Consider the following 15,112-nt stretch of genomic DNA (forward strand, 5'->3'; position numbering starts at 1 on the left):
TTGGCGTTGCAGCTAACTATTATACTCATAATAAAAACAATGTTATTGTTATCGATGTATCGATATAGGCTAACCAACAAAATGCGATTACCTTAATACGCCCAAAATGTGCATCGATGATAACTATCGATATGCCGATATAAGATCAACAATCCGACTACACACATGAACGCATATATGCGTGCATATGTGTGTGTGTGTTATTGTGGCCGAGAGATTCTTCTCTTCAAGTTGTCTTTGTTTTCAACAAAATCAGCCACACAAAATAAACTGAAAAATATGTTGCTCACATAGAGCTGATAGAACGCGACAAATTAGCAGCCGCTGCAAAGCCGACGAAAAAGACGAAATACCTAAAAAAAAGAAATCGTAGCAGAAAGGCTGAACGGCAAACTCAAAATTGTAACTTACTCACACATACACACGCGCAGAGAGACGGACACAGACACCTCGAATTCTGAACGCGCTCTGGACGAGTCATACGCACGTATACATACATGCATGTGCGCGCCTGTGTGTGAAGATTGTATATGTGTGTGCGCATGTGTGCACAATGACCACCCAGCGAACGCATCGAAATGCCAACAGTAGCAGCAGCAGCGGCGGTGGTGGTGGCACGGTGGGGAGTCTCGGCTCGGAAGCGGACTACGAGACACTGATGCAGCGCCTCAACATTTCCAGCTATCAGCGCTCGCCCGGCGCAATTGAACACTTTATGCACGATGCACAACAACAGCAGCAGCAGCAGCAACAACACCATTCACAGCAGCCTCGCCTGCCCAGCAGCGAGGATTACAAGCTGTATGAGCGCGGCAACATAATAGCCGCCTCAAAATATGCAACGGCAACGGCAACGCCCAAGCCACACGGCGGCGGCAGCACCAGCATCGACCTGACAATGCAGCACTTGGGCAATGGTAGCAGCAATAATAGCAACACAAGCCACAATAGCCACACAAACTCACCGCTAATCTATGCACCCACGGCCCAGGTGCTGGGTCAGCGCATTGTGCCCCAAAAGCATTCGCCGGTGTATGAGAATCTCGAGTTTTATGGTCAGTTCGATACGAATCAGAAGCGTGCCCAGCCGCAGAGCCCGGCCAGTCGTCAGAGCGTCATGCTGAACGATTATCTGCTCATGCAGCCGATCGGCGGCGGTCGGTTTGCGCACACACCCGTCCCGGAGGCGCCCAAGCATCACCAGGCACACACGCACACACTCTCTCACACACACGCACATGGGCACAGCCACAATGCCATCGAGGAGCTGCAGTCGTCGCAGGTGGCGCCCATTTATGAGAATATTATACCGCATTCCGGGCAACGTGCCCAGCCGCAGGCATCCCCCGCAACGGCAACAATTTATCAGCACACAGAGATGGCGACGCCGACGCCCCATCAGGTGGCCGAGATGAATGCGTTGATGCTGTCATCTCCGCTCCATCAGCGCAGCAATAGCAACAACAACAACCATAACAGCAGCAGCTCTGGTGGACTGGGATCACCCACACAGCGCTATCGCAATCTATCGCTGCCCAGCCACCTCAGTCCAATGGGCTCGCCGGTGCCGGCACCGCTGGCCAAGCTGCAGCTCCAACAGCACACGCCCATCAAAAATCAGCAGCAGCAACAGCATCAGCAGCAACATCCACACGGTGGCATTAATGTGTCCGTCAATCCGAACTACATTGAGGACATCAACAGCTCCGATTATGTGTGCATGACTGCCAATTTGCATCGCAGCAGCAACACGGCCAAGAGTCGCAGTCCCAACAATGTTCGTCTCACGGCAATCAGTCCACAGCCGCCGTTGCCACCGCCACCGCTGGTCACCGCCACCATTCAGACGACGACGACGATGGCAACAACGTCAGCAGCAGCCCAAACACAGCCGATGCAGCTGCGTGCCACGCCCATGGCAACGACAGCCCCACTCGTTGTCGCCACATCCCCAACGCCCTCGCAGAGCAGCACAGGTGAGCGGGCAAGACGATATTGAGATCGGGATTGGGATTGTCGATATACATTGCTACTAATCTATAAATCTCTCTTTCTCTCTTTTACTTATTAATCTTATTTGAAATGCTTGCACAGCCGCTTTGCGGCCCAGACGAGGTATTCCCCATCCTCCGTCCTTCATCCTCCATCCCCAATCGCCTCTTTTAATCCAGCTTGTTGCATTTACTACATTTTGTTGTTGGGTTTACTTTTGCAGGTCTGACCAAGAATCTGCTGCCATACAGCGTGACACCGCCGCGCCCGGCTGGTCCGACAGAGGCGCAGCGCAAAATAGAGGAATTGACGCGCCAACTGGAGGAGGAGATCGAACAGAGCGAGGAGCATGGCGAATACTTTGGTGGGCACAGCTCCGATTGTAGCAGATGTAGCCAGTAGCTGCAGTAGCCAGTTTTATTTATATTCGTTTCGATTGCAGGCATTTGCCACACCTGCGGCGAGAAGGTGAAGGGTGCTGGCCAGGCCTGCCAGGCCATGGGCAATTTATATCACACAAATTGCTTCATTTGCTGCTCCTGCGGACGAGCGCTGCGTGGCAAGGCATTCTACAATGTGCACGGGCGTGTCTACTGTGAGGAGGATTACATGGTAGGCTGACACACACACATACACACACACACACATATATATATATATATATATATCTCAATCTCTTTCTCTTTCTCTTGCAGTATTCGGGCTTTCAGCAAACGGCTGAGAAATGCGCTATTTGTGGCCATCTTATTATGGAAATGGTGCGTACTCTTGCTCCCTCTCTCTATCTATCTCTTTCTGATTGATTTTTGTGGCCAACAGATTCTGCAGGCCATGGGCAAGTCATATCATCCGGGCTGCTTTCGCTGCTGCATCTGCAACGAGTGCCTCGACGGCGTCCCATTCACCGTCGATGTGGATCACAAGATTTACTGTGTCAACGATTACCATCGCATGTTTGCACCCAAATGTGCCAGCTGCGGCAAAGGTGCGACTTCTATCCACTCAAAACAAACTATATATTTCTAAATATTATAATCTTGTCTGTCTGTCTGTCCTGATACAATCCTTTAGCCAAGATCAACAATTGCTTGTAAATTGATGAATTATTTCATTTATTAATTACTTTTACCATTCGTTTAGGTATTACGCCCGTGGAGGGCACCGATGAGACGGTGCGCGTTGTGTCCATGGACAAGGACTTCCATGTGGACTGCTATATATGCGAGGAGTGCGGCATGCAGCTAACCGATGAGCCGGACAAGCGCTGCTATCCGCTGGATGGCCGACTGCTCTGCCGCGGCTGTCATCTGCAGCGACTGGCGTTGCAATCCTCGCCGCACACGCGCCACCAGGAGCCGGTGTGTGCCTCCTATCAGTATATGGGCTGAGCTGAAGCAATCCTCCCACAACTCCACACTCCCCCACCCTCCGACTGATGCATCATAAACAATTTGTTCGCACAAAATAACACACACAGAGAGACACACACACACACACACACAATAAAATATACACAGATATTTTCAATTTTCCAAATACCAATTATAATCTTTTTAATAAAAGAGAACATTTCATAAAAACAAATGCAAGTCTTCCAGTTGGTTAACCCTTATCGATGTGTTAGTGCATCAATATCTCCAGCTGCACGAGGCGATTGTTGGTGTCCGCGGACATGCGGCAGGGCAGCGTTGCAGCCATGTTTGTCAGGGCCTTGGCGCGTTGCCGTAATTGCATCAGCCGCTCCTCCTTGCTCTCGCTGATCGAATTGTCTACGCCAGAGCGGCTGCTGGTAGCGCTGCCGATGCCACCGCATCCGCTGGTGGACTTGTAATCCTTGTACTCTTCATAAATGAGATCCATGGCGGCCAGCAGGACATCGGGCAGCACCTTGATGATATCGGGACCGATCAGCTTCAGGCGTCTAACGCACTCGTCCACCTCGGCACAGCTATTTGGCGTAATGCGATTCTTGGCCAATATCTCAGCGGCCACACGACCGTTGCCCTCATGGTAGTAATCAAAGAATTTGAGCAATTGGGAGAGCAGCGTATACGTAGCCATCACATGCTCATCAACATCCACTTTGCGCTCGGTCAGCAAGTGATTCATTCGCTCCGTCACAATCGTCAGCTGCTCCCGCATGCTACCCTCGCTGGGCGGCTGATGCACCACCTGCATCAGCAGCGAGCTCAGCAAGCGCAACGCCTTGTCCAGCTGCCCGGCTATAAAGTACAGCTGAATGGCCAACTGGAATTTGGTACGCTGCGACAAATCATCGCCCACCATGCCGGCGAGCGTATACTTGTCGTGATCCATGCTGGGAAACAGTGCGAAGATGCCGCTGCAATGCCATCACAAAAAGAAGCATAAGACAAACATAAAAGGCGAACTTGAAATATGGCTGCTTACCCAACATAACGCCAGGGATCGTTGAGATCGGGCGTGCCAAAGACTAGAGTTATCATGTCGGCGTCACAGTTCTCGACAAGCATGTCGCAGACGCAGGTCAGCATCATGTTGCGTCCATCGTTGGCCTTGAAATGGCGCAGCAAGTAATAGTATTGCATTGCTTCAGTGGTGTCCGTCTGCTCGATGCATTTCGTGTACATGATGATGAGCCGGGCCAAGTTGAGGCGTCGCATGGGCGAGGGATCTGTTGGCTCGATGCAAAGCAGCGGCTGCTGGCTGTTGCTGGGCGTGCCCAGCATCGATATCTCGTTAAGGGCAATGGCCATGTGAACGGCGTGCGCACGATTCTCAGCGGTGCGGGCCAGAAACTCAATCGCCGACTCAAATTGGCCAGTTAAGACGAGCACCTGGAAATATATTGACTTCTTCTCGCCTGCATTGAAATAGTTCTCGCCATACTTGTCCAAAATGAGCGACTGCAGGCCGTTGTAGCTGAGGCGATCAATGTGATAGTCGGGACGCTCATCTGTGGCTAGCACGGACAGCTGCATCCAGAGGAAGTCATCAATGGTGCGTACCACCTCAGGGTGCGGCTCATGGGGATCGCAAGCCAGCACGATGGCATACACCTGAAACAGACAGACAGGCAGACAAGGGATAAGTTCGAGTAGAGAAATAATTCAACATTTTGTCAAATATTCTTTTGCTTTTTTCATCTGTTTTTATTCAATTCGCTTACCGCCTTTTTGTAGGGATCAGTGCAGACGCGCAGCTTATTGCTATATTCGAGCTTTAGCTGACTCTCCAGCTTTGCATTGGGTCGCTCCTGGTCGCCCAGTTCGTGATGTTGGGGATGGTGCTGTCGCTTATGCTGCTGCTCCTGCTGCTTGTGCTGGATGAGCTTTAGCAGATCGGGCGAAACGCCGGCTTCCTTGAGGAACTGTGCGGCAGCACCCAGGTCACCGCTGCGCAAACTGTAATAGACGAGCGGCCACAGCGGACATTTGTTGGTCACATCGAGTAGGCCGACCAATCTCTGTGGCAACTGGAATGTGACGGTCACAAACGAACTGACCGTATTATAGACATTGGGTATGCCGCCGCGCTGACCGACAAGCCGATTGAACTGGATGATCTTGTTCATGTACTTCTTATAGGCCTGCTCCAAATAGGCCAGAGCCAGCTGCACGAATTGTTGGCCCGTTTGGCGGGCTTTAATGGGATCTGCGGTGCGGGAGAGTGGCGTGACATTGGCCATATAGGCCAGTACGCTCCACATCTCTTGCACCGAGCCGTCGAACCCGTTCTGCGGCTCCTTGACCAGTTGCGTGAGCTTCGTCAGCAGATTGAAACGCTGGTTGCCCTGGCCGTGCTGTTTATTGTATTCGCTAATCTCTGCGGCGTACAATGCCTCAATTCGATTGAGACGAGAGCGCGGCAGCGCATTCTCTGGCAGTATTGTAGACACCATGTGACGGGGTACATCGGGAAAGTCCTCCTGAGTGGGGCCAACCATTGCGTTAAGCAGCAGCTCTTTTTCATCGCCCCACTCGGCAAACATGGCGCGCATCTTGTTTCGCTCAACCATTTTAAATATCTGGCAGGCAAACAAATATAATTAATTGAACCGAACTATATATAACACTTACATTCTGATTAGTCTCCTCAATGATGGCGATTATGGCATTATTACGCACGTTCTTCAGAAACCCATCCACATCGGTGTCGGCGATCGGATTGAGGGGCTCGAAAGATTGGCGCGCGCTCAACGATTCGACCTTTTGTGTTAGCTTTGGCAGATCCACGCCCCGGGAGCCAAGCAGCAGCTGCCTGTAATAGACATACATTTATATATATACATATGTATATACATTGTGGTTAACAACTTACGCTTGTAAATCGTTGGAGCCGTTTTGTGTGACGCGCGAATGCAATTCCTGTGTGGCCTGAAGCACTTGCGACAGCGTGCGCTCCACGGGCGGCAGTTCTGTCTCATTTGCGAGGCGTTGTGCCTCTTGCAGCAGCTCGTTCAAATTCATGCTTAAACACTTTGAAAATTGCCCACAAAATCGAAAAACAGGAAGAGGAAAGTGGAATTTCCTAATTCAGTCGGAAGCCGGCTAAAACAACAGCACGATTTTAAACGATATACTGATAGACGATACCATTCATCGCACATCTATTTCAGCAGTGCTGCCACCAATCGATAACGAAACAAAAATAAATTGTGACCCGCTGAGCTGTTTTTTTTTTAAAAGCTTAAACTTTATCGGTTGGACAGCATAGCGTTCAACGTCTGCAAATACGGTTTAATTATGCAGTCACTTTTTTTGTTTAGCATTTTAATACTTTCAAATTTCCCGGTTAGTCTAGTTCAATCAAACAACACATTTTGTAAATAATTCGCGTGAATACAGGCATTATTTCAAATATATGCAAACATTGATGGGGATTATTATTGTTCTGTGTATGAATAGTTTACAAAACTGACTCAGTGAACTTAATTTTGAAAATATTAATCTGTACGGAAACAGGGGTAAATTGACAGCACTGTTGTGGCATGCCAATGTTAAATATCGATATACATTTTCTGCAAACTATCGATATGTTAAAGACGATGACATTGTATTATGAACAATCCATGGGATTGAATCGAACACTATTCTATACTGTAACTATAGCAAACAGCAGCAGCACACCGCAATCGCTTGCAACGGAAAGCAAACGTATAATTTTTTTTTTATACTCACTATCTACACATACTGGAGTGCTAAGTACAGTGCATATTGAATTTAGTGTTCTGTGTTCGTGTGTGAATATTACCAAATACCAAATTGGCACAACTAAAGAAGAGCTAAAGAAAAACACGTACGCACGTCACGCGGCCGACCGACGACAACGCAACGATAACGCAAACAATAAAAAAAAACAAGAAACAGCAAGCAAAGAGCGTGAATTTTTAAGTTCTTTAACAGAAAGCTAAAGCTTTGCAAAAGCGTTCAAAAGAAACAACATGTCAGCCGCCGATGTTGAGACACAGTCGCAGCAGGAGTCGTCTAACGGTACCAGCAAATTTGATGTGCCCGAGATCGAATTGATCATCAAGGTGGGTTAACACTGTGCCATACACACACACACACACACAACATGCATAACCATATTCATTCATATTCATATGCATCTGCATTTGTATTTGTGTTAAATTTCTTTATGCGCGCTTTTGCTAATTTTCCGTGCATCAACAAAGTGAAAATGCTGCTGTTTTGAGTTGCAAATAACTCTGCTCACACAGCACAACACACACACGCCACACACACACACACATGTGTGTGTGTAGTACACACTGAGACACACATTCTTCTTCTTCTGAGTCGTTCCTCATCTTTTGTTTGTCCACTTTTGTGTCAAATGAAATATACAAAATTTATGCATAACGCTCATTATTCGTATTTCATTTATTTGTTATGGGTTCTGCCAGCTATTCAGAACGAAAAAAAGCTAGTTTTGAAAAGAAGGAAAAATTCCTAAGATTTTGCTGCTTTCGTTCTATCAAATACAATAAGATCGTTCAGATTGCTTTTTACACACTATACCGTTTTAGACATTTAATTGATAGGTTTAGATATAATATGTCTGAATTTGCCAAAACGTTGTTGTTGTTTCTTTTAATTCTATTTCATTTTGAATGTTGTGTTGATGAATATTGACACTTTGCTAATTATGTTGATAGCTTTAGCTTTTACATTGGTACACACATCTTCTCTTGCATCCACATATATATATTATATTTGTTTTTTAGGTTTCGAAAAGGCGTAAAAAAAGAAAATTAATGAAATTTGCAACACTGTTCATCAACAGTTTACGCTGCCCGCGCCCCCTTTTGTATTGGCTTTGCTCTGCGTTTGTTTGTTCTTGTTGTTGTTGTTGTGGTTGTTGTTGATTCTAAGCTAAGCATCGCAAAACTGGTTTGCTCTCTTTCGCTGTCTCTGGCTCTCTCCTCTTTGAGTTCTTGGCGCACACACACGCACACACTGAGAGAAACACACGTGTGCATATTTGAATTTGCATTTGTGGTGCAAAATATATTTATGCATTTCCATTTTTTGCAGTTTGTAGTTAGATTAACCAACTTAACTTAACTCATATCACATTGAAGGTGATTGCTTGACAACTCGCACATTTTCACTCACATTCTGTGTGCGTGTGCGTGTGCGTGTTTATGTGTGTGTGTGTGCGTGATTTCGATCATTCTTGGCGCCTACGTCATGCTTAGCAAGACGAAAACAACACTTCAACTCGAACGCCTTTTGTTTGGCCAGGTAATTGTCTTTGTACAGTTTCGATTGTTGATTCTATTAGTAAGGCAACCATTGATTATCATTATTAGGGCTATAAGTTCGCGCCACGCCTGCACGTTGTGCCGCGCCCCAAAAACACACACACTAAAGGAGTATGACTTATGCCACCTCTAACTGCATGCAGTTGTAACCAAAGAGCGAGAGAGAGAGAATGAGAGAAAGTGAAAGATGGATGATTGGCTGTGAGCGCACCTGTTGAGCTCAATGCACTCTCGACGAAGCAGAGGCATTTTTGACATAATGCACACGCACGCACACACATACATATATATATGTATATGTATATATATATATATATATATATATATATATATATATATACACAAGCATACACATGCCATTTGCAACCAAAAGGAAAACAACAATAAACCTAAAACGTACAAACAAAACGCTTAAGCTAAAAAGTGAAAGTTCAATTTGGTTTTGCGCCCAAATACATTGCGGCAACTTGTTGCTGTTGTTGGTGTTGTTGTTGCTGTTGCATAGACGAAGAAAGCAGCAACAGCAGCAGCAACAACCGCATTCACTCTTCCCAACTAGTGGCAGCAGCAGCAGCAAACAATCAGCAACAAAAACAAAACAAATTTGTGTTGACTACGTTCACGAGGCGAGCGAGGTCCAACAAACTAACAAAACACAATCATTGAACGCTAAACAGGTTTTTCTCGTGTGCAGTTTTCCGCCTCCTTGGCCAAAGCCGAACACAGTCATCGCCCACACACACACACACACATGGATAGGCACACACTCAAAGACAACAACATCAACAACTGCGCTCATTGTTGTGTAGGGTTTGATGCAGACACAGCTATCCTACAACTAAACTAACTCGCTGCTTTTGTTTTGCCTTGCAGATTTTTAAGGTGTGTTGTTTCAAAAATGATTACAACTGCATATATATATATATATATATATATATATATTATATATACATATATCACGCATCCATCTGCAGCGTGCCACAGCATGACATTTAGCAAAGCATGCAAGAGTAGCTTTGTTGTTGTTGCAGTTCTGTGTGTTGTGTGTGTGTGTGTGTTTTGTATATATGTATTTCATTGACAAATCGCCGAGTACACAGCACAAAAAACGAGCTTCGGAATCTATTTCTGTTGATGTTCATCTTTCGTTTGTGTTTGTGTTGATTACATATCGCACTGGAAGATAATTGATTTTAGAAATTGCTTAACACCCGCCGTGCTTTATCTGTGCGCTGGCAACTAAAATAGCAATTAAGTCACAAAGTTCGGCAAATTAAATTGACAAGCGTCGTCGTAAATAATAAGACGTTGAGCGCGCGGAGAAGGCTCGGAAGAAGGGGTAACTTGAGCAGAAGAAGAACAACAAAAAAAACAGAAGAAAAAAAAACCCATTAGCCATTTACCAATTTAGGCCAAGATACGAGCCAGCGAGCATTCTTGAAGCGCACGTTCCTCCTCCTTCCCCTCCTCCTCCTTCATACTTTATTCTTCATACTTCATGCAGCACTCACTCACACCACTCAGCGTTGATTATGTTTTATTATTATTTCTCTTTTTTTATTTTTATTTTGTACATTACTTCATCACATTGCAGAGGCAGTCGAGTTGGGTTGCTCGAGCTCTTTCTATTAGGGGCGAATGCTTCCGCTGCTGCTCGATAAGATATGTATGTGAGTGTGAGTGTGTGTGTGTGTGCCACGGTGTGTGCAGCATGTTGATACATGGTTGGGTTGGCCGGGCAAGCAGGCAAACAGGCAAGAAAGCTCCCAAGGTTGACACATCTCAGCGTCAGCAGCCCGCCCTCAACTTTAGTTATAATGCCGCATGTATTGTGCTGCTGCAGCTGTCAGCCACAAAACCGGTTCCAAAAATAAACTCCTCATTTTTTAAATACGGCACCAGGGTTGCCGATTCCCCAAAAATACTACCCAAAAAGCTGGCATATTTGAAAGTGGAAATATTTAAAGTGGTTTCATCGATTCCATCTTTAGGAATCCGAACAACTTAATAAGCGTTTTTACCTTATGCAACACTCAGAAATAGAAAATATGTAAATGCATTTTGTTGCCGTATCAAATAGAAATGTTTAAATAACAAGAAACTTAAAAAATGAGAGCTATTTGTGAGCATCACACATACATACATATTTATATACATATTCATATTTATTTGTGATTGCCGCACTCACAATTTCTGTGTTTTTTTTTTTTTTTTTTTTTTTTGTATGTTTAGGTTTTATCTTATCACGCTGTTATTCTGTATTTGTGCTGGAATGCGTTGCCCCTCGTAAAACCAACAAATCAAGAATAAAACAGACTAGTTGGAGATGTTTCGCCAACTACACATTTCCATACAAATGCATGTACAGACATATGTAGCCATAGAAGCGACGCGAGAGAGAGAGGGAGATAGATAGATGATTAATCATACGATAGATTTGTCTCGCTTCTGTGAATGATGCCATTTAGTTTTTGCGACTGCTGCTGCTGCTGGTGCTGCTTCTTCTACCCCAAACCAACAGCACACATCAGTAATTTATTTGCAAGCTAAATGAAATGCTTGTGTCTATGTGGTATTTAAAATGAACGTTTTTATTGCTGATCTGGTGATCAGTGACTGCTTTGTATTTTTCGTTTATGATTTTCAATTATGACCAAACCGCGATGCGCGCCTTGACATTTGCTAACTGCTGCCGCTTTTTGGCTTGTTTCGGATGATCATTTCTATTTTCGAACGGCAATTCGAATTGCAATCTTTCGAGCTTTTCTGTTGCATTCGATTGAACTTTGACATTTCACATGGCTGCGGCCATTGAGCAATTTTTCTTTTACACATTCAAAGGTATTTACAGTTACGAGTGTGTGTGTTGATATTCATATTCATGTACGTATTTGCACATATGTCAAAGTCTCAAAAGTATTAGTGCTGGCAATTTAATGTCAATGCAATTCCTATTAAATGAAACTAGCTTTTTTTTGTTTGTTTGGTAGCCAAATATTGTCAACACTGTCAAACGTATGAGAGAAAATAATCAGGTCACTTATGAAACTAATGTGTGATCGCCTTGTATTTATATATGTATGCAAGTACATATGTATGTATGTTCGCATCACTATATATGTACAAGCAAACTGTTAATAACATTGCTGGGCATTCACCGACTGCTAAAGCGGCTAAAGACACATGTGCAATATTTTTGTCGCTATGTAAAATGAACCGTTAAAGCTCAAACGTCAAATGCTTTGAGTGGCGACGACGCACCCGTGACGACGCTCCCTTCCCCCACTCGATCGCACACATGCATGAAGCATGGTGCTTAATGAGGGGCGGCGTGGGCGCGGCCAAAGTTTATTTGTATGTACATACATGCATATATATATGTGGTGTGTGTATCTATTATGTGATGTGGTGTGGCTATTAAGCTATTAACGCTTATTGACAGTCGCATGCAAAAAGCATGTTAATTTGTTCTTATTAGAAAATTAAACATAAAAGCCTATGTAATTGATGCGTACATGTTAAAGCAAGCGATTACGATCAATCGATTAGTGGTTGACAGGCAGCCACGATTACTAATACTCATCAGCCGATTGACCGATTGGTGATTGTTACAAGACTTCTATTTTAGGCAGAGGCAGCAACTGTTTTGTAATGTGTTAATACGCACACACAAACACAATGACATGCGTTTATTTAACACACACTTGACTTATTGCCGGCAGTCGATGAATCAACAAGTCAAGCAAGAGAGAGAGAGAGTGACAGAGAGAGGGATAAGGAGAAAAGATGATGACATCACTCTATCTTTGGTGGTCAAATGCCACGCAGGCGTGTCTGGCATGCAGAGGAACTTGGCGCAGCCTTTGAACAACTTCCTGAGCTATTAGATAGCACGACTAAACACTTTTCGATACCTATTCGATATCGTCGGCGTGCGTCAACAATGCATCACGCGACTTTGATGTGAATGCGATGTGTTGGTGATGATGTCACATGATTAAAGCTACAGTCGCCGCTCCATTAAATGAATCGAATACATTTTCGTATTAATTGGATTTGGATTTGGTAAATTGTGTTAATAACACACGCCCACATACGATATATCAATAACTTGAATATTGTTTATACTTGCATATATCGTGTATATGTATATCACACATTGTGTTGACTTGGGCGAGCGTGCACTGTATTTTGCTTTTACTTTATTGAGTTTGATTTATTCGCATGTCAAATGCGTGGCACGCGATCGCCGCTTAACTGGCATTTAGTATAGATAATTATACTCGTGTATCTATCATAGTCGGTCCACTTGACCCACATGAACATGACAACATGCTTATTATGTACCAATTAAAATTTGGCATATTTTGTTTTATTTTATTCTTCTTTTTTCTGCTTGTTTAACGCAGGCCTCGACCATCGATGGACGGCGCAAGGGGGCATGTCTGTTCTGTCAGGAGTACTTCATGGATCTGTATTTGCTGGCGGAGCTGAAGACGATTAGCCTGAAGGTGACCACAGTGGATATGCAGAAGCCGCCACCCGATTTCCGGACCAATTTCGAGGCGACACATCCACCGATCCTGATCGACAGTGGCCTGGCCATATTGGAGAACGAGAAAATCGAGCGTCACATCATGAAGAACATACCCGGCGGCTACAATCTGTTCGTGCAGGACAAGGAGGTCGCCACGCTGATTGAGAATCTGTATGTGAAATTGAAGCTGATGCTGGTAAAGAAGGACGATGCGAAGAACAATGCGCTCCTCTCGCATCTGAAGAAGATCAACGATCATTTGGCCAATCGCAACACACGCTTCCTCACCGGCGACACCATGTGCTGCTTCGACTGCGAGCTGATGCCACGTCTGCAGCACATTCGCGTTGCCGGCAAATACTTTGTCGACTTTGAGATACCGGTAAGCAGCAAACGGCACATGCAAAAACGAATTATAGTTGCTTGCATCTGTTAACTTATCAACTTATTTCGAGTGTTTGTGTATTTAAACGAATGCATTCTGATTTTGTCTGTTGATCTGTTCGTCCCGTTGCAGACACACTTGACGGCGCTGTGGCGTTATATGTACCACATGTATCAGCTGGACGCATTCACACAATCGTGCCCGGCCGATCAGGACATTATCAATCACTATAAGCTGCAACAGGTGAGCTTTGAGATTTGAAATTCAATATTCAATTGTGGCAAAGTTTGCTAAACGTCTCTCATCCTTTTCGTTTCAACGGCGCACAGAGTCTCAAAATGAAGAAGCACGAGGAACTGGAGACGCCGACGTTTACCACATCCATTCCAATTGATATTTCGGAGTAAAGTTTTATAGCCATGCACAGTTATTATTATTATTATGATACAATCTTTTTTTTTTTTGTTTGTGTGACAACAACAGCTTTACAAAGCTACGAAAACTATCAGCTATTTTTGAAACTACAACTTTGAATGACAACATACAAAACTACAACTATACAAAAGAATATAACTACGTATATAATTACTATATATACATATACACTTACATATATAAATACGCGTGAACATAACAAGCAAGTGTTTTTTAAGCAGCCACCGTTGCCTTTCTTTAAGAGCTATGCATACAATTATTTGATTTATATTTAAACCCATTTTTTGACTATATCGCCCGCCTGTGCGTGTAATATTTGTTTAATTAATTAATTAACTGTATGTATTTGATATACATAAGCTGCAGCTGCGAAAGCTATTGAAAAATCTTTTTATCGTCGTCCTTTGTATATCCTTCAACTTTAACTTCCACTGCCCCACCCCAATACCAATTGATACCAATTCCCTTTTGTTTTTCAATGTAAAGAAATAGCGTTGTTTTCTTTTATTCAGAGAATTTTATTATTTTTCTTCTTTTTTTTTGCTACCTGGCGCAAGTTGCCATTTTGTTTGCTTTTAATTTTTATTTAATACCATAACAAGAAAAAAAGAATATGTGAGGAAATTAAGAGTATTTTTTGTATTAAGTGAAAAATTATAAATAAAACAAAAACAATTTGAAATACATATTCATGTTTGTGTTTATTACGTGCAGAACAATCAACCATATTCATGTTCAGTCAGTTATTAAATATATTTTCAAATAATCATTTGAATCGCGCATTATTTGCGAGAACGATAGCTCGACGATGTAGCCCTGGTATAAAATCAGATTTCGATAACAATGGTGCTTATGGTGCATGCCAATGTGAGTCGAATCGATGTATTTGATTTCGCATATATAAGAGATATTTGCTACTTGAGCAACATAATTGGAATTGTGGTTCATTACGTTAATTTATACAGAAGATCTTACATTTGCGAAATAAATAAATGAATTAATGCAAAGTCCAAAG

The 15,112-nt window shown here is 43.9% G+C and overlaps 3 protein-coding genes across 3 annotated transcripts; 2 read left to right on the forward strand and 1 right to left on the reverse strand.

Moving 5' to 3' along the window:
• The first annotated feature begins 190 nt into the window (after positions 1 to 190).
• On the forward strand, positions 191 to 3,576 carry LOC6569195 (LIM domain-containing protein jub). The gene is made up of 6 exons (XM_001995563.2): positions 191 to 1,976; positions 2,216 to 2,356; positions 2,435 to 2,604; positions 2,688 to 2,750; positions 2,812 to 2,977; positions 3,133 to 3,576. The coding sequence occupies exons 1-6, from the start codon at positions 554 to 556 to the stop codon at positions 3,378 to 3,380; spliced, it is 2,211 nt and encodes a 736-aa protein (XP_001995599.1). The 5' UTR covers positions 191 to 553; the 3' UTR covers positions 3,381 to 3,576.
• Positions 3,513 to 6,564, reverse strand: LOC6569196 (nuclear pore complex protein Nup93-1). The gene is made up of 5 exons (XM_001995564.2): positions 6,292 to 6,564; positions 6,051 to 6,231; positions 5,141 to 5,998; positions 4,402 to 5,030; positions 3,513 to 4,333 (listed from the first exon to the last, which is right to left on the reverse strand). The coding sequence occupies exons 1-5, from the start codon at positions 6,438 to 6,440 to the stop codon at positions 3,613 to 3,615; spliced, it is 2,538 nt and encodes an 845-aa protein (XP_001995600.1). The 5' UTR covers positions 6,441 to 6,564; the 3' UTR covers positions 3,513 to 3,612.
• Positions 6,565 to 7,026: 462 nt separating this feature from the next.
• On the forward strand, positions 7,027 to 14,483 carry LOC6569197 (chloride intracellular channel exc-4). The gene is made up of 4 exons (XM_001995565.2): positions 7,027 to 7,507; positions 13,150 to 13,659; positions 13,795 to 13,905; positions 13,992 to 14,483. The coding sequence occupies exons 1-4, from the start codon at positions 7,415 to 7,417 to the stop codon at positions 14,067 to 14,069; spliced, it is 792 nt and encodes a 263-aa protein (XP_001995601.1). The 5' UTR covers positions 7,027 to 7,414; the 3' UTR covers positions 14,070 to 14,483.
• The last annotated feature ends 629 nt before the right edge of the window (positions 14,484 to 15,112 follow it).

Source organism: Drosophila grimshawi, unplaced genomic scaffold (assembly GCF_018153295.1).
Source record: "Drosophila grimshawi isolate 15287-2541.00 unplaced genomic scaffold, ASM1815329v1 contig_848, whole genome shotgun sequence".
NCBI classification, from domain to species: domain Eukaryota; kingdom Metazoa; phylum Arthropoda; class Insecta; order Diptera; family Drosophilidae; genus Drosophila; species Drosophila grimshawi.